Source organism: Poecilia formosa, unplaced genomic scaffold (assembly GCF_000485575.1).
Source record: "Poecilia formosa unplaced genomic scaffold, Poecilia_formosa-5.1.2 Scaffold11, whole genome shotgun sequence".
NCBI lineage: Eukaryota > Metazoa > Chordata > Actinopteri > Cyprinodontiformes > Poeciliidae > Poecilia > Poecilia formosa.
In genome coordinates this window covers 4,292,893-4,320,172 of record NW_006799950.1, presented here as the reverse complement: position 1 = coordinate 4,320,172, position 27,280 = coordinate 4,292,893, and the positions used below count along the sequence as shown (strand labels likewise).

Below are 27,280 nucleotides of genomic sequence, written 5' to 3'. Positions count from 1 at the left end.
AATTGATTTATCAATCTTTGTCACTAATAAATAATAAATAATTATTAACAATAGGCATCCTATTTAGGGATCATAATCTCAAACTACATCCATTTATACTTTTAGAAAAAATGTTGTGCAAACAAAAAGATTAACATAATACAAATTAAGATTTTTGTAAAAAAAAAAATAGCCATGAAATATTTCATTAAGGATATGAATGAAATGAACTCTTAAAATGGGATTAAACTACATTAAAATAACAATGGTACATTGAACCAATTCTTGTTGCTATTTTCTACCAAAATATTTTTAAAAAAAAAAAAAAAACAAACAAAAAAAACCCCTGGAAATATTATATATATATATAGCTTCTTAGTTAAATGAAAAATAATTTTACTTTTAAATCTGTACAAGGTATGAATTATTTTTGGGTTAACTGTTAATGCAGTAAAAGCAAATGGAAAAAGCAGCAGGTCAGGGTGCACAAGCCAGGTTGGGTCAAACTATTGGATAATATTCTTATAAAACTTTAAACAGAATTCTAGAACCCCCAGAGGTACTTGTACTCCCATTTGACAACAAGTGCTCTAAACAGAGTATACTGTGCAGCTGTGTAATGGCAGGTTTAACAGGATACTAAAGACTATTCAAGTATTCACCTGCCACATTTGGATCAAGAACAGAATCATGAGTGACATCATCTGACTGCTGTGCTGATGGACTCTGTATGAGAGAAAAAAATAAATCTGTTATGAGCTTCACATTGAGTATCGGTATAACTTTAAGCTTCAACTTGAAAGTGTTGCAAACATAATACCCTGCTGATATTCTATAGGACATTAAAATAGAAAGAAAACCAAGTATCTGCTATCTTAAGCTAAATGGATAATAAACTAACACAGCGCAGGAATTAAAACAGAAAACAAGTCTGCTTTATGGAAATTAAACCTCAAAAGAAAGAGGGATAGTCACCGCACTAGCGCCATCTTGTGCATTCAGGTGGTCTTCGTCAAGTTGGTCTTCGTCACTTACGTTCTGCATTTTACCTGTAGTCTTAACGACAAAATGTTAGCATGTCACGCCAAGCTGTTTTGACGGTTTTTGCGTGACAAATTATCAACTATTATCCGTTTATTGTTGTGAGATACTCAACATCTGTCAAGTAAAATTAAGTATCGTAATTCATTCCGTTCGATAAAAGTTGACTGTTTACAACTAAAAAAGTACACTTTCAGGAGGTATTAGCCTACTCATATTTTTCGTTTCATTTGTTAAATAAAGAACAATGAAAACAAACACCTACCACCGCTTTCCTGCAGCTAACAAAACCGCAGAGTAGGCTATTGTGACCAAACAAGCGTAACCAGGCAACAGTAACTTCCGGCACATGAATTTTCAATGGCAGTTACAACATTTAAAGTTACCCAGTAAAAACACAAAAAAGCGTGTGTAAAAGCGCTTTAGCTTACCGTCAAATAGACAAAATCACTTAATTTAGTTTAAGTGATATTTAGAACTGCTTGTTTATTTTGCAAAAGATGAATTGCCTTATTAAACACTAAAGCCATACTTGAAGTACATGCTTTAAGAGGTTACATTTATTTATTTTTATTATTTCGAACATTAAGTACAAAATTACACACATGAACAAGGAATGCAAAAAACATATTTTTGTACCACAATAATATTAACATGCTCGAAAAGGAGTAGGAAGAAGTGAGAAACTTATGAACTCCTACCCCATAAACTCATACACTATTTTCAGATGGACCCTTTATTAAATAATAGTAAAAAGACAGGTTAATTAATTTTCAATTTTATCTGGGTTTACATCTAAATATATGCATTCATACCCACTCACACTCATATGCTTAAGCCTCAATTGGCATACAGTTGTGCTAACTCTCTCCCACATTTCTATATCTTGTGAAAATTACCCATTTCCTTTTAAATTGTATTAAATTTTAACTGTTTTAACTCCTGATTTAACTTGTTCCATAATTTTACACCATGAATTGAAATACAAAAGTATACAAAAGTATTTTAATGACTAATGGTCTCATTCAAGTAATTCGTAGTATGAATAGTTTTCCAAGTAATGTACTAGGAACTGATGACGGCTTTAAGGTCTTAATGTGAAAATTCATCCATCAATAAAGAAGATACAATGAGATTGGTGAAGTTTTGCAATGTCCCTATTGGTTTGGTTTATATTCAAGTAAACTCTTTGCCAACAAATTGGTTCAGGATTTAATTAAACTGTATTATAATTTTCAGACAGAATACATTAATAAAAACAGCTACACTAATGCTAAAAATCTGTTCTTTAATTCAATTTAAAAATACTTCATCACTTTATTATGGGAATTTAAATGTTGCAACTTAAATCATACAATTTTCTTCATAGTTGTAGTTGCTCGTCTGTGTCTCCTGTAGGATTCCATATTACAGCAACTCTGAAGTAGCCTCTGACTGAGGACCCTCATGTTTACACAACAATTTAGAAATAAATATATAAAAGGGCATGAGAACAAATTCAGAAGGGTAAATTGTAAGCCAAACAAGGCTATCATTAACAGATTTATTTTTGCTATATAAATAAGGCTGATACAAGTGGAATCATTTTCAGCCTTCATAATATTTGAATTTTGGCCTTAAATGACATTGTCAGACGTAATTAATAATTCACAGATACAAATTACACATCTTTATTAATATTTCCTCAAAAATCTTGTTTCATTCTCATAATACCAAAAAGTCAAAAAACTGAAGCCAGAACCCACTTTAAGCATCTTCAAAAGACCATGTAAACTGGAAACAAAAAGTAAAAGAAAATTACCAAGATAACTATTGTCACAGTGATTCAATGAACTAAAATAAAATCAAACTGTAAGAACGTCTATAAACAAAGCTGATGCAAGTTCGTAGCACTCTCTTCAGTATGAACCTACAAAGCTTTATTGATTTAAGCACACAAAAGAATCTGACCCTACAGGACTTTGGCTTAGAAACATTTCTTCAGAAAATGGAACCTGTAGCTACATTCTTGGCAAGAAGTATGCGTTCTGTGTTGAGTATACCGTCTGTTTACATACAGTATGGCAGGTAGTTTTAAAAAGCACATTCCAAGTTGGTCAACAATATTCTCTCCCAATGTCAACATGTGCTGTATGATAAAAATGCATCAGGTGCTACTTCATTAGCTTTGCTGACCATCTGGGGAAAAAATGTGCAAAGTAAGATGGTGTTTGTCATGAGGGCAGGGAAACAAATTTGTGCAATTGTTTGCATAACCCAGCCTAACTTGATCTGGGCAAAAACTGTTTTCAGCTACCAAAAAATGGACCCAAAAGCCTCCTGATATACATTCAACCAGGTTCTTGAGGCATTGTACTCTTCAGGTATACTTTTTTTAATATAGTCTCTTAGTCTATGAAGCACTTGTTGGCTTTGTTGTGCTTGTGCAATAAACACATATAGAATTTCCAAGGCAGATTATATCCTTACTACTTCAGCTGCTCAGTATTAACATACAGTTTGATAAGAGCATCAGTGGTATTAATATAAAATTAAAAGAAAGTTTTGGCAGTTGTACGGGGTGCTCAGGTCTGGTCACAACAAATAAAAATACTGTATATTAATAACTGATCAAAAAACAAAAAGGTTTCAGGTCTCTTGCAAAATAAACAGAACATACAGTGCTCCTGTTCATGTTCGGTCAGCTAACTAACTAAGGTATCTGGTGAATGCATCTCCATCTTTCTGATTAGAGGACATATTTACAATAATCAGAGTGTATTCCTACTTATTACCTTGAGCACTGGAATCACCTAAGAGCCAACCCATGATTCACTTTCAAATAACTGTCACTCACCAATGAGTTCCTTACAGTAGGGAGTACTAGTTAACATAGCAGCAAGCAACATGTTGCCATTAGTTTCTACTTGGTTAACTTAACCTGGTTCCTAGAAAACTGTAGCATTTCTTTTCTGGTAGGCCAGACAGTAACCGATTGTGGGGGAATGTCTTTTTCTCACAACAGCGCCTGAAGACTTTGGCTTAAACTTTTATTATGAAACTCCAGAAGCTTTAGGCAATACTGTAAACGATCTCCAAGGCTGATGGCTGCTGTCAGGACATCTCCTCGATTCCCGGGAAGCTGACTAAGGGTCCGCCAGCTGTTCGATGGTCCATGGCAGAGTGCATCAAAGTCAGCCACACGTCATCCATGTTTGGCATTACAAGGATTTTCTGAAAAAGTACAGATTTTGTGAACATTCTGTGTGTCTTGTCATGCCTATGACTGAATCAGTTATAATTTGAGTGAACTAAAGGTTTTAAAAAGCACACAAGTAATATTTCATGGATTATCTCAGGAATTAATTTGCAGTACATCAACAACTGTAACGTGAAATACTTATGTTTTTTTTTTTTTTTACACAATTCTAGAGGGCCAATGTGTACTGTGTGTACTTTTGCAAGTCACTGTATGCAATACTACCTGGAATTCCTGGTACAATTTTTTCTCGATCCAGTCTGTAACATGATACAGAGTCACTTCTCTTTCCCCAAGTTTTGGTCGAGCCTTCAGTTCCAAGTGAGGTGGTATCCTAAAGCCGTACCTTCAGAAGAAAACATTCAAATTCATTCACTTTCAAAAGTTTTGAATTTCTACTGTACAATACCTGTTAAACGAAAAAAGCCTTTACCACCAGGGGGCAGACATACAATCCTTAAGCTCTAAACAGGTGTTTGTATAGTAGAATGCAATTACTTGTTCTGACAACAAACACAGCCTGTTAATTTCTCTTCATTTATAAACACAGATTTGTAATTTCAGCAACTCCTTGCAGAAATGGAGGGATGATAACACCATTAGGAGTCATCTTAAATCCATTTGTTCACTTGATTTTTTTGATCTGTAGGAAACAAACTGATGATGAAGACGTAACAATTTACCCCTTTGAACAAAATATGGATGCTTGCTGTGGAGACCACCCTACTGAACATTGTAACAGTAAGATGATTCTGCCTTTACATACCAAATCCTGTCAGTGGGAGGAGGAGGAATGTTGACAGCTAGAGTTCCTCTGAGTTGCTGAACCTCCACAGTGAGGAGGAGGGGTGTGTTGGACACTTCCTCCAACTTTTTTTTGATGAACTCTGTCTCCGTGGCCTTCTGAAAGTATTTAGATTTGGCAATCTTATCCACAATGCGGATAATCTTGCTCGGTCTACGTCCACCCACTGGACTGCATTCAACAAAAAGAAGGAAAGAACTATTATTGACTTGTGTTTTTTCTTTAATGAATTGATTTGGACATCGCACAAGGCATTACATTGCATAACAAAACTGTAACAGAAAGTATTACACAAGCTTAGTGGTACCTTTCTGATCCAGCTGGATCATTTGCGATGTCTGTGTTGTCTTCTTCATCTGATGACCCTGCACTCGATGACTCTTCATCACTAGCAGATAGGCAGTAGGTCCGAGGCCTGTGTCTGGGAGCAACCAAAAGCCAAAACGGATCAGGGCTACTACACACATATATATTTGTATGCAAGTTGCAAAAGAACCATGAAGTGATTGTGAAGAATTTTTATGGTTTAATTATGGTTAAAAAGATGTGATTAGGTATCATTCTCTAGCCATACAGAAAGACATGCTTCAAGCCATCACCATTACGGAGACGACGTCAATCTCCAATTTTCCAGCTTTAGTGCTGGGGACTTTAAGAGCTCTTTTCATGTCAGAAACATGCATCTTAAATTATCTATATGCTTCAGAACCCAATGCAAAAGCTGATTTTAATTAGTTTAGTTCATCGTACTAAGTTTCTTTTTTAGCTTTCCTGGCTCTAAAATATGAAAAAAAAAAAAAAAAAAACACGAGGGATGCTAAACAAATTGTATTTTACTGGTCTTGCCACTCAGAGGTGAGGAAAACACAGTTTGAAAGAATCTGTCTGTAACACTTAAATGTCCTGCAAGGTTTTAATTACTCAGAAATAATTTACCAGATACATTTTTGAAAATATGGAGAACAAAAATAAATTACTGAACACATGAAGGCATTGGTTAATTGTACATTTAGATTGAATGTTAAGGAGAACTCACCAAGGGAGGAAACATCCAATTAACAGCCGTAGAAAAACAGAAGTCAAGAAGAAGGAGAAGCAGGAACAAGAACAAGTTTCAAAGGAGGGAAGGAAAAATTAGTAAAAAATTAGAGAAGAAACAATTTCATAGATTGAGACAAAAATGCAGCCAAAACTGTTCTGAAATGTTTAAGTGAAGACAGTTGTCCTCCATTTTACCCATCTTTGCCCAATTCCCCCAAGCGGAGACTCTCTTCCTCCTTTCCCAGTCGATTGAGAATCATCTTGGTTTCCAGAGTCATCAGGAAGGAGCCGGTGTAGGAGATCTCCAAATCAAACCAGAGACCTAATAAATATAAATAATTCATTAGAAATGTGTACGGTGATCCAGAAGACAAGGGATAGATATAAAGCAACACTCCTCCCACTCTATTGATTTGGATGAATTTGTTCAGCCACCCCGACCACAATATACCCTGTAAGCACAGGCGATTGATGTACATGAACACTTTTTAATGTTTTACACTGAGATTTTTACAGACAGTATTATTAGGTATTTTTTTAAGTAAAACACAATTAAGTTGTCATTGATTAAACCTGGCTAAATACAGCAATGATACTCTTTTTGCCAAGTGTAAAAAATAAAATAAAATAAAACGAGGACAATGGACCTGCCAAAAATTTGCAAACTTATTTACCTTTCTTTTAATATGGCAATTGTGCAACACTGTTTATGACATTTAGCAGCACGTTATTGCTGTTAAATGTCCCACTGGCAGATAAAGAACTCATTATTACAGAACTGTTTATCCGCCGTTACCCTGAGGAGTCACAACACGCTTTTCTGATGGGGAGCAGCTGAAAAGAAACTACTCTTCGTCAGTGTAGCTTCTTCGCAGCGGACAGCAAGAGGAGGAGAGAGCGGCATGCACAAAAGCCTGATTGACAGCACTAAGATCTCTTTCACTTATTTCATACTATACTTCCAACATATATATACAAATTTTTTTTTAAATAAAATCTACATACTGCAACTTTCAGATACTTTTTTGATTCATTATATACATTTTCTGTAATCCTCAAGTGCTTTCGATCAAACTTTTTTGGCCCTAATGACAAAAAAATTGGATGTCACCAACATCCAGTCACAATGATTGATTTAATAGTGCTACAGATATATTTCTGTTGTATTTTTTTGATTAGGCAGAATTATGTCCTCATTTTTTGTATTAAAAAAAAAAAAAAAGAAAAAAAAAGCAGTATGAGGTGGACTGTGCAAAGTTGTAGTTTATGTTTCTTCCACTTGATGGCAGCAAATTATGACAAATAATAAATCAAAGAGTGAAAACATAAACCAATTAGAAAACCTAATATTAAAACAGGCATTTAGGGCTACATATTTGGTTTTCCACTTTCTCTGCCATTAAGAAAACATAATTTAATTAGATGTCACTGCTAGCAATAGCTTAAAGACATTGCTATTCACGTAATTAGCATTTCCGCCACTAGCACTCTAGAGGTTTGACAAAGTCCATATAAATAAAATGAAGAATTAATAATAGTATTGAAAACAAATTAAACAATTGAAAAACCGTTTAAAGCTGATGAGGCTGGATCAGCAGTAGATAAGAATGGATCTTGTTTTCATACTGAATTATGAAGCAAGGTGAGCCAGATAAAAGAAGTCAGAAAGGAGGAATGGAAAAAACAAAGAGGAACAGAAAGTAGAGCAAAAAAAAAAATCAAAGCAAAAGATAGAAGTGAAGGTTTGGCAAAGCAGTATGTAAAAATAGATGAAAAAAACTCATTGAAGCAGTCAGGCAGGATGAACAAGTTTGCTCTGCTCAGACTGGTGGGTTTTGACTGACTGTGAAACTGGTGGAGGAGGGCCGCATGGTACATAGTGCTAAAGTGGGAGAGTTCTACCTAGCTTGGATCGAAAATTAATGAGAAAGTATGCTTTCAGATATGAAAATGGTGTAAAGAAAAAATACAGGCAAAAGCAGCAAATATACATGTCATAAAAGGACAGACTGTATGGAACAATGCCCAAAGAAATGTTTAGTGGAGGTTACATATGGTGTAAAAAAAATGATAAAATTAAAGAAAAAGTTAAATTGCTCATGATGCTTGCACGCAAAGCAGTAAAAGTCAATCAGCTTGAAAGAAAAGCAAAGGGAAGACTTGAGATTCCAGGAAAAGAGAACCGCTTGAAATTTGAAAAGAAAATTTAAATATATATAGTTTGAATTGCTTGAGTTGGAGGATTTGGTAGGCCATTAAAAATAAACTCTCTCTGAAAAGGTTCAATCAAAAATCAAAACAAAACAAAAAAAATCCCACAAGTATAAAGAGGTTTTTGTTAGTCAGAACATAGATATAGACAAACTCAAGGGAAGAACAATGGTCTACGTTTCATGATTGAATTTTTATCTTGCATTTCAGGTGACACCGTTTCAAACCATAAACAAAAGCAGTTGCCATTTTGGTTAGCGATGCAATCAACTCCTACTCTCATTAAAGGGTTATACGAGAGCTGTGGCGATAAAAATGAGGCAGTGACTCATGGTGCAAAGAACAGTGAAAACTGAGACGTAAAGAGAGTATACCCACAAAGAGGAAGATAAAAAGGAAAGGGAATACAGAATGAGGAAAAAATACCAGAGCAGCAAACATACATGTGATGAAAGGACAGACTGTATGGGATAATGACAAAACAGAAGCAAAGCTTCATTCTGCTCTGAGTCTGAATGTTTTGAAAAAAAAAAACGTTCACTAAGACATTAGTAACTCCAAATCATCAACACTTTTTCGTCTATAGTGAAAATTCAAGTCCCATATTCTCAGTACAGGTTTAAGCTTCACATATTAATTACACAGGCGGACATCCTGGTTATTGTGTTTATGGCCAGTCTGTACTGCACCCAAAAAACTCTGAGCTGCTCACACTGCAGCATATTTCTGTCAATAGTACGGTAATTTGAGAATCTACATGAAAGCATTTACACTGCATTGTAAAATCATTTACATTCATTCTGCAACACATGCAGCCATGCAGAGCTTTTCAAGTGATAGCAAAGGACAACATAAAACAAAGCCCTGAGGTACTGCTGGTCAGACAGTGACAAAGTAGCAGGAACCTTAGATAAGAGAAGACAGGTACTTTAAACACACACAAGAGCAATGTTTCTCTGACCTGATTGCCTGATAAGCTCAGGGAGGAGCGCCAAAGCATACATTACTAAACTTGTAAATAAAAAAAATAAAAAAATAAAAATCTTGTCTGTTTTTAATGGGTGAAACTGTTCTGAATGTCTGGTGAATTCAGAAGTCACAAAATGTTTTTCTCAGTATATTTATACACTTTCTGTTCTAATAAAGGATAACTATTTTACAACCAGTAAAACACAGTCTTATATATTCTTACTTTGAATTAATGCAGCTTAGGTATGATGGGCATTTCAAACACATTTTCAATGGGAGCCTGTTAGTGTGTTGCACACAGTGGGGTAGCTTTGTCAAAGCAACTGTTCAACAATATTTGCATATGGAAAGATAAGCCTGTGACAATGTTACATGAGGAACACTGTGGGACTCAAAACCTGTAACACGTTAAATTCAAAATCTGCAACTCGGCTACAAACCAAAAAGAAATAAAGTCATCTTTCCTCGATGTGCGTTATCATAGAGCAGATATAGGTTGAAATGTTTGTGGAAAGGTATGATTAACCCTTATGAGTGTATGTCTGTGTGTGTACTGTGGTCCATCTCTTGCCTCGGCAGTCAACGGAAGGTGCAGATGCTCCAAGTATTCTGGGAGTGCTTGTCCCCATGTCCAGTTCTGTCAGGGTTAGCTCATTCATGAAGTAAGGCAGCTGAAAGAAACCCAAGCATACAGTCTGAACCTCCGTCAACAACTGCACTTCATCAGGTAAATGCTCATAAGCACAATGCCATGTGAATCAGCCATTCACATGACAGCAGCTTAATGCATTTGGCTATCTGTATGCACTAGAGATGACTTACTGAAGTTCAAACAGGGCATTAAAATGGGAAAGAAAGGGAATTTTTTTACACTCCGAGAACAAAAGCTTGTCCCAGGTCTTGTTACACTCACTCGTATCTTGCTGAGCTTCATCTGAATCTTCTTGGAGACTTGTTCACACCAGTAGGGCTCGGTCAGGAAGTCCCAGAAGAGTCTGCCAAGGGTTGCATTCACCCAGGCAACAGAGTCCTCTTCCTGTCCCTTGAGCTGCTCCTGAGCTGATGTATTGCTCTGAACCTAAACACAAAGTTCCCGTTAACAGGAGTATGAAGCATTCAACTTGCTGCATTTTATTATGCTCCTGCACCTTTCATGTTATAAACCCACAAACTGCAAATGAGGTGACAGGTTTATCACCTTAAAAAGAGAACTAAATATTTTAAGCTTATAAAAAGATAATCAACTCGCCTTACCTTTTTATCAGCTCCAGGGCTGCTCTGCGGGCTCTGAGCAGAGCCGGCAGATGTGAGATTGTCTGCCTGGTGTTTTTGCAGCAACGAGGCCATGTATACACTGTATTCTAAAAACTGCTTGCTCCTGAAACTCCCTGGTAAAGTCAGGGAGCTTATGGAGTCTCTTGACTTGAACAGTGGTGCCATGGCTTCGTCAATAGAGGTGCGGCTACTTCCTGAGCTTTGACAGGACGAGGCTGTGGCTGTAACAAATTACAGATTACCACCTTAAGTTATCCTAACAGTGATTTTAATTTACGGATTAAGAAAATTATCAACAGATAAGTCATAAAAAATAAAGTCTCTGACGTTTTGTACTGATCCCAACAGAAGGTACTTTCTTCATATTCACTCTGACGTTAGAGGCCGAGAGGAATCGTTGAAACCAATCCTCTTTCTCCCTCCCCGTCCGCCCAAACAGGAAGATGGTCAGGTCTCTTTTGGACAGGGAGAACCGCTGGTCCTGTGCTTCACTGGTTCCTTCTTGATTAATCCCAGCACTCGAAGTCTCGCCGTCCTCCGACCTGTCCTCATCTGCCTCATCTATCTTTGACATGAAGTCATCTTGTCTCCCAAGTTCAATGCAGATGGGATATTTTTTGTTCCATACTCTCTTTTTGGCTAGATTTAAAGGCAGTAAATAGACCTGAGGGAAGATTTGGGGGGGGAACAGACTTCTCAGGTCATCATATATTTATTATTTTTCCAAAAAGCTAATATCATTGCTATAATTCCAATGGAAGTTATCACATAGTGAGCTATTATTTGCAGATTTGGTTTTTAAAGAGTTTATGAAGTGCTTTAAAGATAATCTTCAAAGGTGTAGGGATATCTAAGATTATATTTTGAAAATATGGTCAGACAGTAGTGTGAAAGCATACCTTGCTGTTGCGAAGGTCATATATCTTCTGACTGACAAAGCTCACATCAGGCTTTGGTTCGCTGTGTCCAGCACGGCGGGAAATGTTGTGGTTGGGTTTGGAAAGACGAATGACGGAGCCCTCGAGGCGAACGAACACAGACTGAGTAAGTGTGGCATGGTATGTCTCTGGGTCGTAGATCGATATCTCATTCATCCAGCCCTGAAAGAATAACAAATCAGTTGAATATAAATGATGCTTTACTGCACTATATTAGGGCTGAAATCAGAAAATTCCAAACCATTAACCCAAAGACCCTGTTAAATATCAACAGAGTCTTTGCCCAAGGACCAAGACCACAACTAAAAGTTTCAGGACATCAACCCTTGAGGACTGCTGTTGGGGACTCTTACATAGAGGAGCGTAAAGAGTCTCTGTTTTCCCTGCACACATACAAGCGCAGGCCATTTACCATTACAGCTATTTTACTAATACAGATCGCAACACTGCAGCTGAAATGAGGAACTAAATACACAGAGTTTTTGTTTTTTATTTGTGGAGAGGCTGCTGCTCTGTTAGGACAAATGTTCCAATGCAGCAGGCAGTAGCTTGGAGACCTAACTTCCAACTCATGTTTATCTTCACCTTATCTCCAATTCCAGTTGGAGAATGACATCACTGTTTTATTTAACGAAAAACCAGTGAGCATGAATGAGGAGTTTGGCATGCCATTAGTAACAGCCCTCTTTTCACAACTTTTGACTGTTCTTGGTGGTTTTGTGCTACCTTTTCTTACACATTTATCAAATTTAAATGTAAATGAACATAATAGTACATTATTATACAACTCCAAATAAATATACAAAGCTGCAAGAAAAATGTTAATACATGCCTATTAAAGTTTATCTAGCTAAATTGAGTCACAGTTATGTTTTTTTTTTTAAAGAAAGCACTTCATTATTGCAATTATTTTCTAAATATTTTAATCCTATTATCTGACCACTTTGAAACAAGTTTTAATAAAATGATTTAGCCAAACTGCACAACGTGGCAACTCAATCTAGTTTTTTGATACCACATTCAAAATAAAAAAAATATTTTTTAGAGTACAGGACACTGAATGATCTCTGCATATATATATATGTAAACTATTGCGGAGCTGGAAAATGGCAACAGCATAGAAGAAAAAAAAAAAAAAAAGTGGAAATAACCCACCTTGTATGTTTCTGGCTCTTTAACATCCAACCTGGTGATTTTCGACAGCTTTCTTGAATGTCTCTTTTCATGTTCACGTGATTTTGGCCCTGTGAGCCAAACGACACCGAGGGCCAAAAAGAACCCTACCACCATCCCAATTAGCATTCCTCTAATATAGCCTGGAATTGGCAATACAAAGCATCCATAGACCAGAAGAATAAGGAGGGCGAGAATATGGTATGGCACATTAGGTGCTTGCTCACACTTTTCACATTTATCGTCAATGTTTGGGTCCAAACTGCCACTTTGTGGGAGTTGACTGTCAGCTTGAGTAGTAGTAGCTCCTTCTTTACCATCACCCTCTGTGTCAGTGCAAGTCTCAAAGTCTTCATTGTTCAAAATGCAGAAGTCCTCCTCCTCCTGTTTTGCCAGCGCAGACAAAGAAAGTAAAGATAGTTTGTTGGGGCTTTTAGTGTCAGCAGATGGCTCACCAGGTGATTCGGCTCCAACAGAGGTCCAGCTGTTGGGGCTTTCTGCCTGAACATCAACTCCATCTTCCTCTTTGATGGAGTAGTTGTTGTTGCTGATGCTCTCCTGGTTCCTACAGACAGAACTGATGGTGGAGAGTTCTGTGGCACTGGCAGAAAGCCCCTTAGGCCGGTAAATGCCACCACCACTCTTTTCATCCATGATCTTGCTGAGCAGCTGAAGCGGTTCGGAAATGGCTTCCGTGAGACGCCGCTTAGTGTCTCCGAATCGAGCTTCGACGTCCGAGACCTTAAAGAAGCTTCGGTTGTCTGGCGACGTCAACGGCGAGGAGGGGGCGGTTTTAGAGTCGTTAACTGATGCCACGGCAACAGACGGCATCCTTGACTGTGCAAATTGCTTTAAGAGATTCAGGTTAAGACGAGAATCTGGAAGACGGTATGAGGTGGAAGAAGAGGACGAGTCTTGGGATGTATCCGATGATAAAGATTTGACAAGATTTTTCATGAGTTGTCTGTGTCTAACTGAGGATGTTAGAGCAGAGGAGGGCCCTTCACCGGACTCAATGTCTGAGGAAGATGACTTTCCCCAGCCCAAGGTGGAGGGAAAGCTCAGAGATTTTATGGGAGAAGAACTGGCAGATGAGGCCTTTTGCTCAGGGACATGTGAAGACAGAGTTTGTGTAGGAGAACGGTTAGTGTGATTAGTTGAACTGGGAGAAAACTTAGAGTATTCAGGGATGACAGCACCACTGGCTGCCGAATCCAGAGATGCCCCATCAAACATTTCCTCACTTGCTTCCAGGGCCGTCACTATATTAGAGTCATCCAGAGGAGCTGAAGCTGTAGGACAGGCCGAGATGAACAGACCCTCTTCCTCCTCTTCATCCTCCTTCCCAAGAGCTGAGAAGTGGATGGTAATGGCCTCCTTTGATGGTGATCGTTGGACATGGAGTTTAGGGGCCACGACAGATGGCTTTTTATCTGTGGATTTCGCTCCATGGCTAGGATACTGGCTGGTCATTTCAGTACACCCACTGAGTCAGTCTGCAGAAAATAAACAGAGTTTAAAGTGAATATTCAAATATTTGGATCCACTGAAATGCAGTAATGTCAGATGAGTGTAGCTTATCTCTACAGTTGTACCAACAAAAATCACAGAAACATTTTATTGAAAGACAAAGAAATTATCGAATTGCCTTTCATAACAAACATATTAATGTTTTTGTTTAGTTTAAACTTGTACAGGACATATAGGCTAAAAAAAAACTCTAAATAAGGCCAAATAAAGAAACGTAATAGTCAGAAATAGATAGAATATGACCATGGGCATCTTCTGTCTAAAAGGTATGTGTGATGAGCCCAAGTAAAAAAATACTGTAATAAAATGCCAGTTATAACATATTTAATAACTAAGCCAAAAATAACGGCCAAATTCTTAAAAGGCAAAAATTAGATCAAATCTGTATTTAAAAATGCTAAGCTATCAAAACAGACTATTGCAAAGCCATTTCCTTGAGATTAGCATTTGTTGTAAGGTTTTAATAGCTTCCCATCGACTTTTAGTGAGGCTGAGAAAAAAGGCCACATCTCTCTCAAACACCAAACAAAGATTAATAATACAAATTCATATTAAAATTTTTAGCTCCATTTGCATCTCTGTGATGTCCTCTGGAGAAAATGGAGTTCTGGTAATACCGTGTTGACATCTGGCATTCATGTCCTTGTGTTTTGTCTGGGCTGTGGAGGTGGCAGGTCACACTGGCTCACTCATTTACAGACTCCACTCACCCACTCATTGTCACATGGGTCATGAGTGAGCCCATTACCCAGTCAGGCAATCTGCCAGCCACCTCTATCCCTAGTTAGTCAGCTTTTGGTGCATTGCAATACAATGAGCCATTGTAGTAGGCATTTGGAATTGGATAGCATGTCAACACAATTCTGAAAATCCTCCAACAGCATATTTAAAAAAAGAATGGGGGCTAAAGTTGGACTTGATTTTTACCTTCAGATAAAACCAGAACCTGACAACACCGAATAGCAAGTAAATCAAAACTTTAAACTTTTATATGTAGCTTATCAGAAGCCACAAGTGAGTTAGCCAAACTGTTATATTATCCCATTCCTCACTTTCAAAACACATTCACAGTTTAAATAAATATGACCTGAAAGTTGGCTTTTGGATGCGATTTACCACCACCTGCTTTAAGCTTTTTTGGGAACTGAACACATTTAATGAATGGATCCCATTTCTGCATACTTATAAACGGTTATACAGTTCATTCTGATAATCATTACATTTGGTTTCCGTATTATCTGGGACAATTTGCAAACTTAAGCACAACTACAATTGATGTTAATTGATGTTTTCAACATACTGATCACAATGTATACAAGTACATGGAGACAGAACAAATTACTGGACCTGTATCAAAATACTCAACTAAAGTTTCAACTGTGGTTAGCAAAAATGAAGGGAATGCTTCAAATATAAATAAGAGTAATATGAAACGTCTTGGGTTTTTATAGAAATAATAATAAAAAAATCTCTTCCAAACAGCCATACAGTGAAATGCCAGTCATATTGAAACACATATCCTGCTTATGTGGGGAGATTCTTGATGGGTTGTTGTGCCTCATCTGTTCTCACAGTACAACTTCACAGCCACTCATTAGTAATCTCGCATTGCTGTCAACTGAAATCTAGGAAGTCAATATGTGAATCAAAAACAAACAACCCCCAAACCCAACCAACATCATACAGTTTTCCTTACGATGTGATGTTCAGGAACAGCTGACTTACTACAGAGGATGTTTCTGACCGTAACATGACTTGTCCCAGTGTGAGATCACTTTAAAAGTCACATTTTTTCAGACTTTTTGGATCTGGGACAAAAGGGAAGTAGAGGAAATGGGCCATCATGTCATGCCATGTACCACTGCTCCCACCCTCGTCACGCTCTTGCAAAATAGAGGCAATTACAGTCATCTTAACACATAGTAGTAACTATGTGTTAAGATCTTGTAGTAACAAGAATTCAGGCAATTGGCTATATTTTGTTTTTATACACACACTTTTAAAAAGGTAATATTAACTCCTTAATAAATAACCAAAAATAGAACATTTACACAGACGCTCATCCATGCAAAGGCTTCCCTAAACAATCATGGCTGAGAAACAAAATGGTGAAGTGCTGCTAGAAGTTTAAATCACATTTAGCATAGCAAGAACATCTGGAGCTCAGTTTGTAAGCAAAATGAGAGTTTGCTTACAAACTCTCATTTTTCCGAGAGAGATTTTGCCTATGAGACAATAAACAGAAGGCTGCCTTAAACCCGGCTGTGCTATATAACCCACACTCTGATATTTAAGAGCAATAAGAAAAGATCTATAAAACTCTTGAATCTGCAAAAGGGAAGCAATAAACCTCCCTAAGAGCATAAGGTAATCTTAACAGTTGACAGCCAACCCGCCATAAGGGAAAGGAACCTGCTAAAAACATTTTAGACTGCAGAAATACAATATAGTAGCGGTGCACCGAGTGCAGTTTTCTGGCCCTTCGCCAATTACCAATCTTTAAAAAGCCTCACCTTCTGATACTTATTTTGTCTAAAATATTGCTAAATATACCAACAGTTACTGAGATGGCAACAGTGGTGTCACTATTGTTAACTTTAAACATGCAGACATGACCTGGTGGGTGGGTTCATCAGTCAAACTTCTCCCATAGAACAAAATAGGGAAGTAGTCAGTTTTTAGACCCTTGCAGATTCTGATCAGATCGGTGGATAAGATTGACTGTACATGTAAGTATCGGCTGATCACCTATCTCCCAAAATTAAGGAAATCAGGACTGATATATCGGCGCATCCTTATGAAACAGCAATTATCACAATTTCAATGTGTTTAATATTGTCACTGGAAGGAGCTGCTTAAATGCAATGCTTGGTAGTCTGCTATACTTTAGGTGCCATATATTGATTTTTTGATAATCTCATTACGTCATTATACATCTGGGTTCTGGCCTTACGGATGGACTTTCAATGTCCTATCCATTACAGATCTCAGTGACCAAGCTCAGGGAAAGTGGGGGAGTACATTTTGGAAAAGACAGAGACATTCAGAACAAATGTATCATTGGTTATTAATATCATGACTGCAATATTTAATGATGAAAACGTTTGGCAACTAAATCAATCAGGGTCGTCTTTATAGCAGAAACTAATTTATGTCAATACCTCACTTAAGAAACTGCTACGTCAGGAAAAAGTGTCATATGTGGAACAAAAGGGCATCTCTCAGATACATACCAGTAGATATTTATCTGAAAATGACCAGTAGATAAAATAAATAGTATTAATCAAATAAGAAAAAAAGATAAACGCAAGAAGCAACTTTTACCCATTACAGCTACAAATCCTGACAATTCTGTAAATGCACCTGAGCTTTAAACAGGAAAACAGGCAGACAGCTTTCACTTTACAAAACTCAATTATCTTTCGGTGAGGTTATTTCTGCGAGTCACGCTGCTCGTTTCTTGCTACAAATGCAACATATTAGCTCCCGTAGAGAATCTCAAATGTCATGCTCTGCTGTTTCAGAGGACATCACCACATTAAGAGGACGCAGCTTGCTGAAGGCAAACTGCACGATAAAAACACAGAGCAGAGAAAAGTGTGGAAACACTTCAGAGGTTGCCAAGAGAGAGATTAGAGGAAGTCCTTACTTGAATCCTGCTGTTTACTTAGGCTGGTAATGGTTTGTCCTGAGCGTTGGCTGAAAGGGCAACAAATGACGGTCTCACATCTCAGTGTTCCCTTTAGTGCTAAGCCAATATCACAGATAGTGTAGCCACATTAAATGTTAAAGGGTAAGAAATGACAGCACACATTTGTAAAGAATGCTCTCTGAATGTGGTTGAACACTCCCACATTTTTTTAAACAGGTAAGGTCCAACAGGTTGTAACTCTGGAAAAACCTGAACTTTGATCCTGCTGTCTCTGTTATGCTATGAGAGGCATTTTTATGTGTAGTATGTAGGTAGAAATCCAACCTTAAAGTATGGGTCAACACAAATAAAAACAGAGTGGTGAGTCCTAGAACTAAATATCTCTATTCCCAAAACTGTTGTCTTTCCTAATTCAACAATGACTGCACTTGAAGGTCACTAGGTATTACTAAATTGTGTAATTGTGATTCAAATGACATAATTTCGGCAGTTTTTCCCCACCACTACACTCCCTGTTGTGCATGTAGCATTTTAGTCAACAATTAAATAAGTTGACCAATACCTTCCCGACTTCATGTTGTGGAGACAAACAGAAAGGAGCCAGCTGCCCAACAGTACCAAACCTGTTCTTAAGAATGCTGACAAACTAGTGACACTACAAGCTAAAATGTTTTGTGTTGAGATCATCCCAAGTATCAACTGACTGCAAAACCTTAAGCAACTCCTCTAGCAACATCAGCAGGGCAGTGTCCAGAGAACACAAATTGTGGTGTTTACCCTACAATGTCTAAGGAAACAATTCACATCATCAGCATTTCATTTTTAAAAATTAGTTTTGGACAAATGAATTGGATTGGCAATACTCTTATTTATCAATGCTTCCACAAACCTGGAAAATACTTATAATTCAACTTTTTCAGCTGTTTTCTATAGTAAAGCTGTCTTTCTATTGCAAAGTGAGATATGCAAATGTCTCATTATAATTACCACGAATCAGAAGAACGAAGAACTTGCATACTGATTGTATCTGTAATAATGGAGGTATGAGTATGACATTTCTTTAACATGATAGCACCATTCAATCGGCTAACACCAGATAAGATAAGCAGCAAGCTTATCAAACAAAAATGTTATTAAACTAAGGTCAAACACTGACTAAAAAGTGAGAGACTGAACTAGGTCAAACCGCTTCACATCCTTACAAACTATTTTTTTTTAAAATATGGTTTTTATTTACAAGTGTGGACATCAGCATTAACTCATCTGAAAATGTGCTTCACTAACTGTACTTAATTTTATCTTTAAAACACATAATTATCACTGTATTAAATACTTGAATCATTTGCAACTGTGAAAGTTAGGGATTCAGTAATTTGTAGTCTCAATACAGCATCAATAAACTGTACAATCCACACTTTAAGTATTATAAGAAATAGTATACAAGCGCCATATGAAAATAATATAATCAAATCTAATCATTGCTGTACTGTGCAGATTTCTTTCTTGTTGATGAGCAAATCACAGTGATTTTTTTTCACTGAATGAATCAAAACTAAGAAATGCAATGCACTTCTTTTGTGTTTCATTAAAAATCAGATCAAGGTTAGGGACATGATACACAAATGAGGATAACCTGGTAACTCGTATTATTTGTTCCATTCAAAATGACCACCTCTATTATTAAAAAAGGCTAAATAAAATCTGAATCAAATCAAAAATCAGTCAGGAGCTGCATGCTGGCTGCATCATTACATGAAATATTTCTTCCACTGAAAGATTTGACAAAAAAAAAAAAAAAAGCTGGACACACTTTCACCTAGGAAGAAAACAACTTCCATTATTATTTCAAACAGGATAATGGAATAATCTTTGCCATCTGTTGTGACAGATTTGGACAGTTATCACTTGCCTACACATGACCAGCAAGATAACCAAGTTTCTCAACTATTGCCTGCAATTCCTCAGCTGTTGTGAATTACAACACAACAGCTTGTGTGGAGCATGTGACAGAGTGTTGACCGAGTGGGAAGTAGAAATCTTCTGATTTAAGAAACCGATGACAGACAGATGGGGAGAAAGAAATGGGTAACAAATAATCTTTCCATTACCAAGACACTACAGATTAAATATTAGTACTGCTATTGTAAACAAGCAAAACAAACAAAATATATATATATACACCTAGCTTACTGAGTTGCATTTCAGACCATGTCAGATCAGGAGCCCAGATTTGTTGGTGTCAAATAATGAACTCTTTGCTGAACTGCTTAGACACATCAACAAGCCCTCATTATTTTTGCATGAATGCCTTTAGCTGCAGAGAAAACAAAATGTCGTCGGTAAAAGATCTGCTGCCGCAAAGGCAGCTTTCCCAGAAGCTACTCAAACTGACATGTTTGATAGTTTTAGGTCATCTGGAAAGTAGGAACTCTTGATAAGTGTCAACACCTAAAATGATGTGTTAGGAAGCGAAACTAATCCATCATCAGCTGAATAATCCTGTAGGTCACTTAAGAACAATGCAGCGTCCAGACAAACCTCTTCAGGAGTTTTGACCCAATGAAATTTAAAAAAATAAAACAGGCCTTTTAACTTTCGTTACTTCTATGTTTGTTTCATTTTTATTTCTACATATTCAAATAAAGTGTTCACAAAAAGTATTCTCATTCCTTGAAATATTTCTCCCATTCTGTGACTTTCCAACCACCACAAACCTCAATGTAGTTTATGTGGATCCCCATGTGATACACCATGACTTAAGCCACAAATGAAAAACTATGTGTAGACATTCTGTTAACATTGCACATTACCATTATCACTGCATCCCCACTCTCAAAGAAAGGTAGTGGCAACATTACACTGGGGGGACACTTTCCCTCAACAGCGACCTGGTTGATGAGAAGATGGAAAGAGAAACACAGAGCTGTTCAACCAGTTAGCTGATGCAAAAGGTTTGGGATGGCATTGGACTTCATCTTCCAGCAGGACATTAACCCCAAACATACAGACAGACAAACAGCAGCGTGATCAAAGTATGTTCATGTGTTAGAATGCTGCAATCTCTCCCCTCTTAAAACCAATGAAGAATCTGTGGCAAGACTTCAAACTTGTTGTTCACAGAAACTCTTAGTTAATTCTGATTGATCTCAATCTATTTGGCAAACAACTATATTTTGTTGGTCTATCAAAAATAAAAATCCAAGTATGCTGAATGTTGTGGTTGTGATGCAATGTGTTCAAGGGAAACTGACTATAAACTTCCAGCTACCTTCCAAATGTAAAAAGAAATACACTGGTGAAGTATTTCAGGCTGATTGTTGGTTGCAGGAATCCAACTAAATACTCGGCTGTCAGTAAGGCAAAATGGGAGTGGTGCTCTTTAAAGAAATTGTCTGCCCATTAACTCCCCCTTTGGTCAAAACCTGGAGAGCACAGATCCAACATGCTGCTTTCCTTCCACAAAGACTCCTTTGTTTCTCTAAATAGTTCCCAAGCCTTGTTTAATGTCAACATGCTGCATTCATCAAACTCACTAAAATCAGACAATTAAAAGAAAACTACAGACATTTATGAGATCGTGCAATGGGACAATAAAGCCAGGGCTGTTTCCCTTCTTGGTTTAGAGCTGTGGATTTCTCCAGTTTCTGGTTACATTCATCACACCTGCAAAAGCACCGCAATAATCTGTCTCGAGTAATTACAATTTGTGCCACTCAGTTCAGTTCCACAACAGCAAGCATGTAAGGGCCCCAAGGGACTTCCTTCAGTAATAAAAAGCAGTTTCAAAAATGACTAAACGTAATACAGACTGGATAGCTGCTTTTTCAAATGATGCATACAAATGATGCAGCAAAAAACAAAATGGCATACCGAATAAAATTCTGGAAATTTGCACTTTATCCAAAACAAACTGTGAAGTGCGAGAGCACCTCATCAGGGCCCGTGAAAGATCGCATGAAATTGTAAAGGAGCTCAATTTAAGTCTAATGAAAGACAGAAAACATTCCTCAGGGCTCACATTAAAAGTGCAAAAATATATATATGTAATAATGGTCAGACATCTTAATTTTCATCTCTATCAGAATTTCTGCTCTCTTGCCATCACTGTGTGCACTCTACTTTAAGTCCCAGAATCCATTAAAGTTTATTTATGGAAATGCTATATTTACACATGTCCTCACCTCCTACCTTACGTCTGTCTCTTTCTGTTGGTAACAAGTGATCATTACGCTGATGGGAATGCAAGGGCTGCTGCTGGCAGAGACGGCAGCTAAAACAGGCTGCAAGCTGACAGAGTCACAGTTTCACAAAGTCTAAGGAATAGTCCACATATCAGTGATTGGACAAGTGCCTTTACACTTGTGCTTAAGGAGAAGTAGGCTGATGTTATCAGCTCATATTAAGAGTGTAAATAAGGCCATGTCAACAAAGATTCATATGCATTTATGCAGTGCCTAGCAAAAGTATTTAGACCCCTTAAATGTTTATACATTTTGTCAGAATTTTTAACCAAAGACTTCACCTTCTATCTTATTGCAATTTAGGTGATAATTCAACACAAATAAGCATATAATCATAAAGTGGAAGGAAACGAGAACTTTATTTTAAGAATGTTTCATAACTGAAAATCTGAAAAGTGTGGCATGCAATTGTATTCAGCCTTCTTTGATCTTATATCCCTCTACCCCAATAAAATTTTGTGTATCCAACTTACTTCAGAAGTCGCCTGTATAGAAAACAGACATGCATGCAATAAAATAACCAATAAATCAAATTATGTTGGCTTATATTGTAACAGGATTATATTATTGGATTAATCCCTGCTAATAAGGTGTTAAACCAGGTGTTCTCTCAAGGCCTCCAAGATTTATTAAGGACAAACAGAGAACAAAGTTAACCATGAAGGCCAAAGAACCCAGCAGACAAGTGTGGAGCAAGTATAAAGCTGAATTATGCCATAAAACAATATAATACAACATCTCACAGAGAGTTGTTCAATCCATCAATTAAAGACAGCACAGTGTGGTTTACATCCAAACTTACCAAAATATGTCTACCCACACAGACAGACTGAGCAAGGTCAACACTCTTTAGAGAAGTTGCCTAAAGAGTCATGGTAACACAAGAAGAGCTGACAAGATTCACATGTGGAGGGAATGCAAGCACTCTGCAAACGTGTGAAGCTGGTAGACGTACCCCAAAAAGCTTGTAGCTACAAAACATAGACTCAGAGGTCATCTGACAAAAAAAAAAGAAAGTTTTTTCATATTTTCCAACTAATAATTTCATTCAGACTACAATTATTCACCACTTTGTATTGGTCAATAACATAAAGTACTAAAGATTTTATGTATTTAGGACATAAACTCCTGTGAAGGAGCTTAAAGGATTATCAATACTTTTGCAAGAAGCTTTAGCTGCACAGGCCTGTATAATAGTACTTTGCAGACAAATGTCACCATTACTGATTGTAAAGACTTTTATAGAGATATGGACACACCTCTGTGTGCATTTGAGGAAAGGCCGCATTTCTAGCAAAGCCTTGAACATTGCTCTGATAAAAAAAAAAAAAGTTGACTGCATTCATGTGACAAGGAGTTAGGCTTTATGGCTTTGCATTTTTGTGAAGACTGTCAACTATTTCAACATGATTCTTAGTTGATATACCGTTAAGGTTTTCCAACACTTGTAGGACCACTTGATAGCATCATCAAGAATAGCTATAAATAACAGGTTGTCATGTAATTGCAAGAGCGGCCTTGAAAAAGGAAAAAGGGAGAAAAAAAATCCCATGCTCTTAGAAAAACAAATCTCCACTTCTATTTCATTCAGGCCAAATGAGGCAAGAGTCAGGAGGCTGAAGAGTATGAAAAGCTTAAGAGCCAGAAGCCAAACAGAGTTAGCATATGACAAGAGGATAATATCCCTGTTTTGTAAATCTGGATCAGAGGTGAAAAACAGACCAGAGAGGAAAAAACATTTCACCAAGTGGAAAATACGCAATCTCTTGTGTTGTACACCCAAACGAACAATTTCCACTTTTATATTTGCTGAAAGATTCCAGCTATTGGTTTGTTAGATTAAATATATAACATCTATCACAAACAATCTTTATCAGGTGGTTTCAGAATTACCATAATCTTTGGAATAAAAAAGAAAGTCAAGTGCTAGGAAGAAGTGAAAGGGCCATAACTGACGAGCAGCTTCACAGGAGTTAAAATTTTGACTTCAAGAACAACAATGGACGTTTTTCGTGAGGAGTTTCATTGGAGATAATGATGGCCTCTGATTATTTTTGAAAGATGATAGATGGCTAGATGTGGAGGAAGCTTTGCGTGGAGTGAAAACGAAGGGATAGTGATGTGTTTGAAGCAGAACAATAAGACTGCAGCTTAGAACCAACCTGCAGAATTCACCTACACCACAGTCTTTTCATGCCAAGGTTCATCTCCTTTAAATACATATCATCAACACCAGTGCTTTTTGTTTTTTTGGCTATCTTCGTAACGATGTTAGCTTTGTTTAAGAGCAGGTGACCAACTTCATTCTGCCCAACATCTTTGGGTCTGCAGTGAGAGATCCTGGTGATTTAGTAATTTTAATTTTAAAATACAAAAGAGTTATGCCTGTTTTGAAGAGTACAACCATCCACTGGCCAGAACAACAATTGGTTGCCATGGAGTCTCAACCCAGACTGGTGGACTGACAGTGCTGACTTCTTATGTATCTTGACCTCTTGAAAGCATTGGAGAAATGCGGCAGGTAACTTTAGAAAGTCAATAAAAGATGGGCTGTCAATTTGGGCTTGAGGCCAGTGGCAGCACAGATCGTGATTAAGCTGTCTCCCTAGTTATTACAGTTTTGGACTGTCAATATTTAGCGATTCAAAACTTTTTCCATATGTGACAACCACTCAGTTTCTGATTATCATCACTCACGCCGTTTATATTTGAAACCTCATCAGTGGCAGGAAATGAAGGAAATCTTCCACCAAAATTGTTTCCATGTGCTGCCAACAGAGCTGCAGCGTCATGTCGGAGTGTGCTTTCTCTTTTCATAGCGCCTGCTGCTCCCACCATTAACCTCTGTATGACTGCTGTGGAAAAGATATTGCCTTGGCATCTCTTTGGACACCATAATCAGTCCTTTTACTTTTATTCTCTCCCTCCTTTAGCCTTTTTCTCTCAGGTCCTTTCCTGACCTTTTCCAGTGAAGATATTATTTCCTCATAATAGTGTGTGACTATTGTGACTAATACGTCAACAAAAGCAGTTACTGTGTCATAAAAGTCCTGTTTCTGGCCTCCCAGTAGTCTTACTTTTTATTAATTTATGATGATTTTTTATTTAATTTTTTTTGCTACCATCACTATTATAAGTCACCTTTACTAACGATAAGATCAAAGTTAACACCTTTTGGTCTCAGCAGCTTTATCACTGAGACCAATGAATTTACAAAAAACAGAAAAAGGATACTCAGTATCCACGCAAATGTTACTTTTTTCACATTTTTCCTTGAAACAACCACAAACTTTAATGCGTTTCACCACAAACACATGTGACATAAAGTAGTGCCTACTTTTTAAATGCACTAAATTATGCACTATTGGGGGGAAGGGAAAATTATCCATATAGCTCTCTGGTTGATGAACTCCTTGCAAAGCATTTCAGTTAGGTGGGCTACCAAACCTATGCAGTTGTGCCATTGATTTAGTGGCATCAGAGTAAGGAGAGCTGAATACACACATTACACTTTCCAGATTTTTAATTTGTAAAAGAATTTATAAATGATGCATCCTTTTGCTGGAATGTTGCCATTTAAGTACCATTTATCATTGGTTGATTATATTTTCGAAAAGTCACAAAGTACAACAGGTAATTTTGGACATTTGAAGAGTAGGATTACATTTGCAAGGCAATGTAAAAGTATATAGCTATATCTATCTATCTATCTATATATATATATATATAGTTTTACCCTTCTTTGGTCTGTGCTTAAGGGAAAAATTTAACCACCATTTACAGAAAAAAACAATTGTTCTGTATCTTTTACGAATCTTCTTTTTGGAAAAACAGACATTACCCAACCCTGTCTATGACTCAAAACTAACTTTCTTTCGCTACTTGACAGTAATAACAGGCACTGAGTTTCAACATCGTAGTCTACCATTTCATTATTCAGAGTCGTGCTTCTCCTTCCTAACATCTCTTATCTACCCTCTCTCTCTCTCTCTCTCTCTCTCTTTACATAGACTCTGCCCCCTCTCTGGTCATTTGCAGCACAGGAAGCAGATCAATAATGAGTTCAAATGTACTGGCTAAGTGCTTACCTTGGATACTCGGGGCCATTCAATCCAGCCTGGGACTCGCATCTGCCTGCAGCAGAGTCAAGTTTCTCATGTCTGTGGAGCTCAAGGACCTTCTGAGAAACACATTTGAAAGTAGAAACAAACAGTAATTAATAATATTAATCCTTATACATTCCTGTAAATGTAATGTTTTTGAAAAACTTTAATTGGGTTGATGCAAATGGCAAATATTCTAACCAGGTTGCATTCATCGCCATTCAAAATGGAGCTCTGTGATGTCGCAAGATATTTTAAGAGGATTTCAATTCTGTAGAATCTAAAAGTTTTTCCCCACACAAGGACAAACAATTCGAGCGCCCTGTAAAGTCGCAATTTAAAAATGTTGGTCCAATTTCCTCCAAAAAGAAGCACTTAAAATGTCAGCTAAATCTGACATTAGTGATTCTTGCTTTTGCATTTACAGCGATGTGGACCACCAACTAGCCATAGCCATGTGTGACAGGTCAAATAGCCCTCTTTGTCGTGATTAGACCAAAATTAATTAATCAATTACGTGATGAAATGATGTGGGCTTTTATCAATGTACTTTTTAAATCTTTAAATAATTTGTACAACTTTTTGTCAAATCAGTTTGTGGTCTTGAAGCAGCTAGCTCAAGCCTAAAAATGATGTAAAGTCCCACTTTTAACCGTCACTATCTAAAACTCGACATCGACACAGCCTTTAAAGAATTACTAATGCGCAATTAAAATGCGTCAGTCTTGACTTAACTCACAAATTACTCTTTAAAGTGCTCCTCTGACCGATACTACTTCACCATTTTCACAAGCTGCTTTAAAAACAGACGAAACTCACCATGTAGAGGGCTCTCCATTACGGTCTGGATTCACTGAACAGAGCCACAAACGAACGCAAAGATTTGGATACTAAACCGTTTAATAACGTTTACCAGCTCCACGAACAAGGCAGTCTTCTCGACTCGTTTTGTTTCTCCCCCTGTTGACAAACCCCTGTCAGTTCCTTAAAGGAAAAAAAAAAAATACGCTGGAGTTTTTCTTTCTCAGACCAGAGCAATCAAACCCGCAGCTGGAATGGTCAAATTTTTAATCGTTATGAATAA

General features: G+C 37.3%; 2 protein-coding genes across 6 annotated transcripts in view; both read right to left on the bottom strand.

Annotated features, from left to right (window-relative positions):
- ccdc40 (coiled-coil domain 40 molecular ruler complex subunit) overlaps window positions 1-2,459 on the bottom strand; it is a 17,789-nt gene extending 15,330 nt beyond the window's left edge. For both annotated transcript variants that reach the window (XM_016667227.1, XM_007544803.2), the window contains exons 1-3: window positions 1,286-2,459; window positions 955-1,035; window positions 642-705 (exon numbers count right to left, since the gene is read on the bottom strand). In XM_016667227.1, the coding sequence (XP_016522713.1) occupies window positions 642-705; window positions 955-1,023 (133 nt within the window). In that variant the 5' untranslated portion in view covers window positions 1,024-1,035; window positions 1,286-2,459. The remainder of the gene's footprint in view (window positions 1-641; window positions 706-954; window positions 1,036-1,285) is intronic.
- A 217-nt stretch (window positions 2,460-2,676) lies between these two features.
- Window positions 2,677-27,201, bottom strand: LOC103133014 (testis-expressed sequence 2 protein-like). 4 transcript variants are annotated; one of them, XM_007544761.2, is made up of 13 exons: window positions 27,016-27,201; window positions 26,182-26,273; window positions 12,653-14,166; window positions 11,459-11,659; window positions 10,887-11,223; window positions 10,539-10,780; window positions 10,198-10,362; window positions 9,856-9,955; window positions 6,300-6,426; window positions 5,371-5,484; window positions 5,025-5,234; window positions 4,484-4,604; window positions 2,677-4,233 (listed from the first exon to the last, which is right to left on the bottom strand). In XM_007544761.2, exons 3-13 carry the CDS (start codon window positions 14,141-14,143, stop codon window positions 4,114-4,116), a joined length of 3,228 nt encoding a protein of 1,075 aa, XP_007544823.1. In that variant the 5' UTR covers window positions 14,144-14,166; window positions 26,182-26,273; window positions 27,016-27,201; the 3' UTR covers window positions 2,677-4,113. The 4 variants fall into 4 exon arrangements, with proteins under 4 accessions (XP_007544823.1, XP_007544835.1, XP_007544851.1 ...); XM_007544773.2 differs by having other exon boundaries at window positions 26,182-26,270; XM_007544789.2 differs by having other exon boundaries at window positions 5,371-5,478; window positions 27,016-27,198.
- Between the last annotated feature and the right edge of the window lie 79 nt (window positions 27,202-27,280).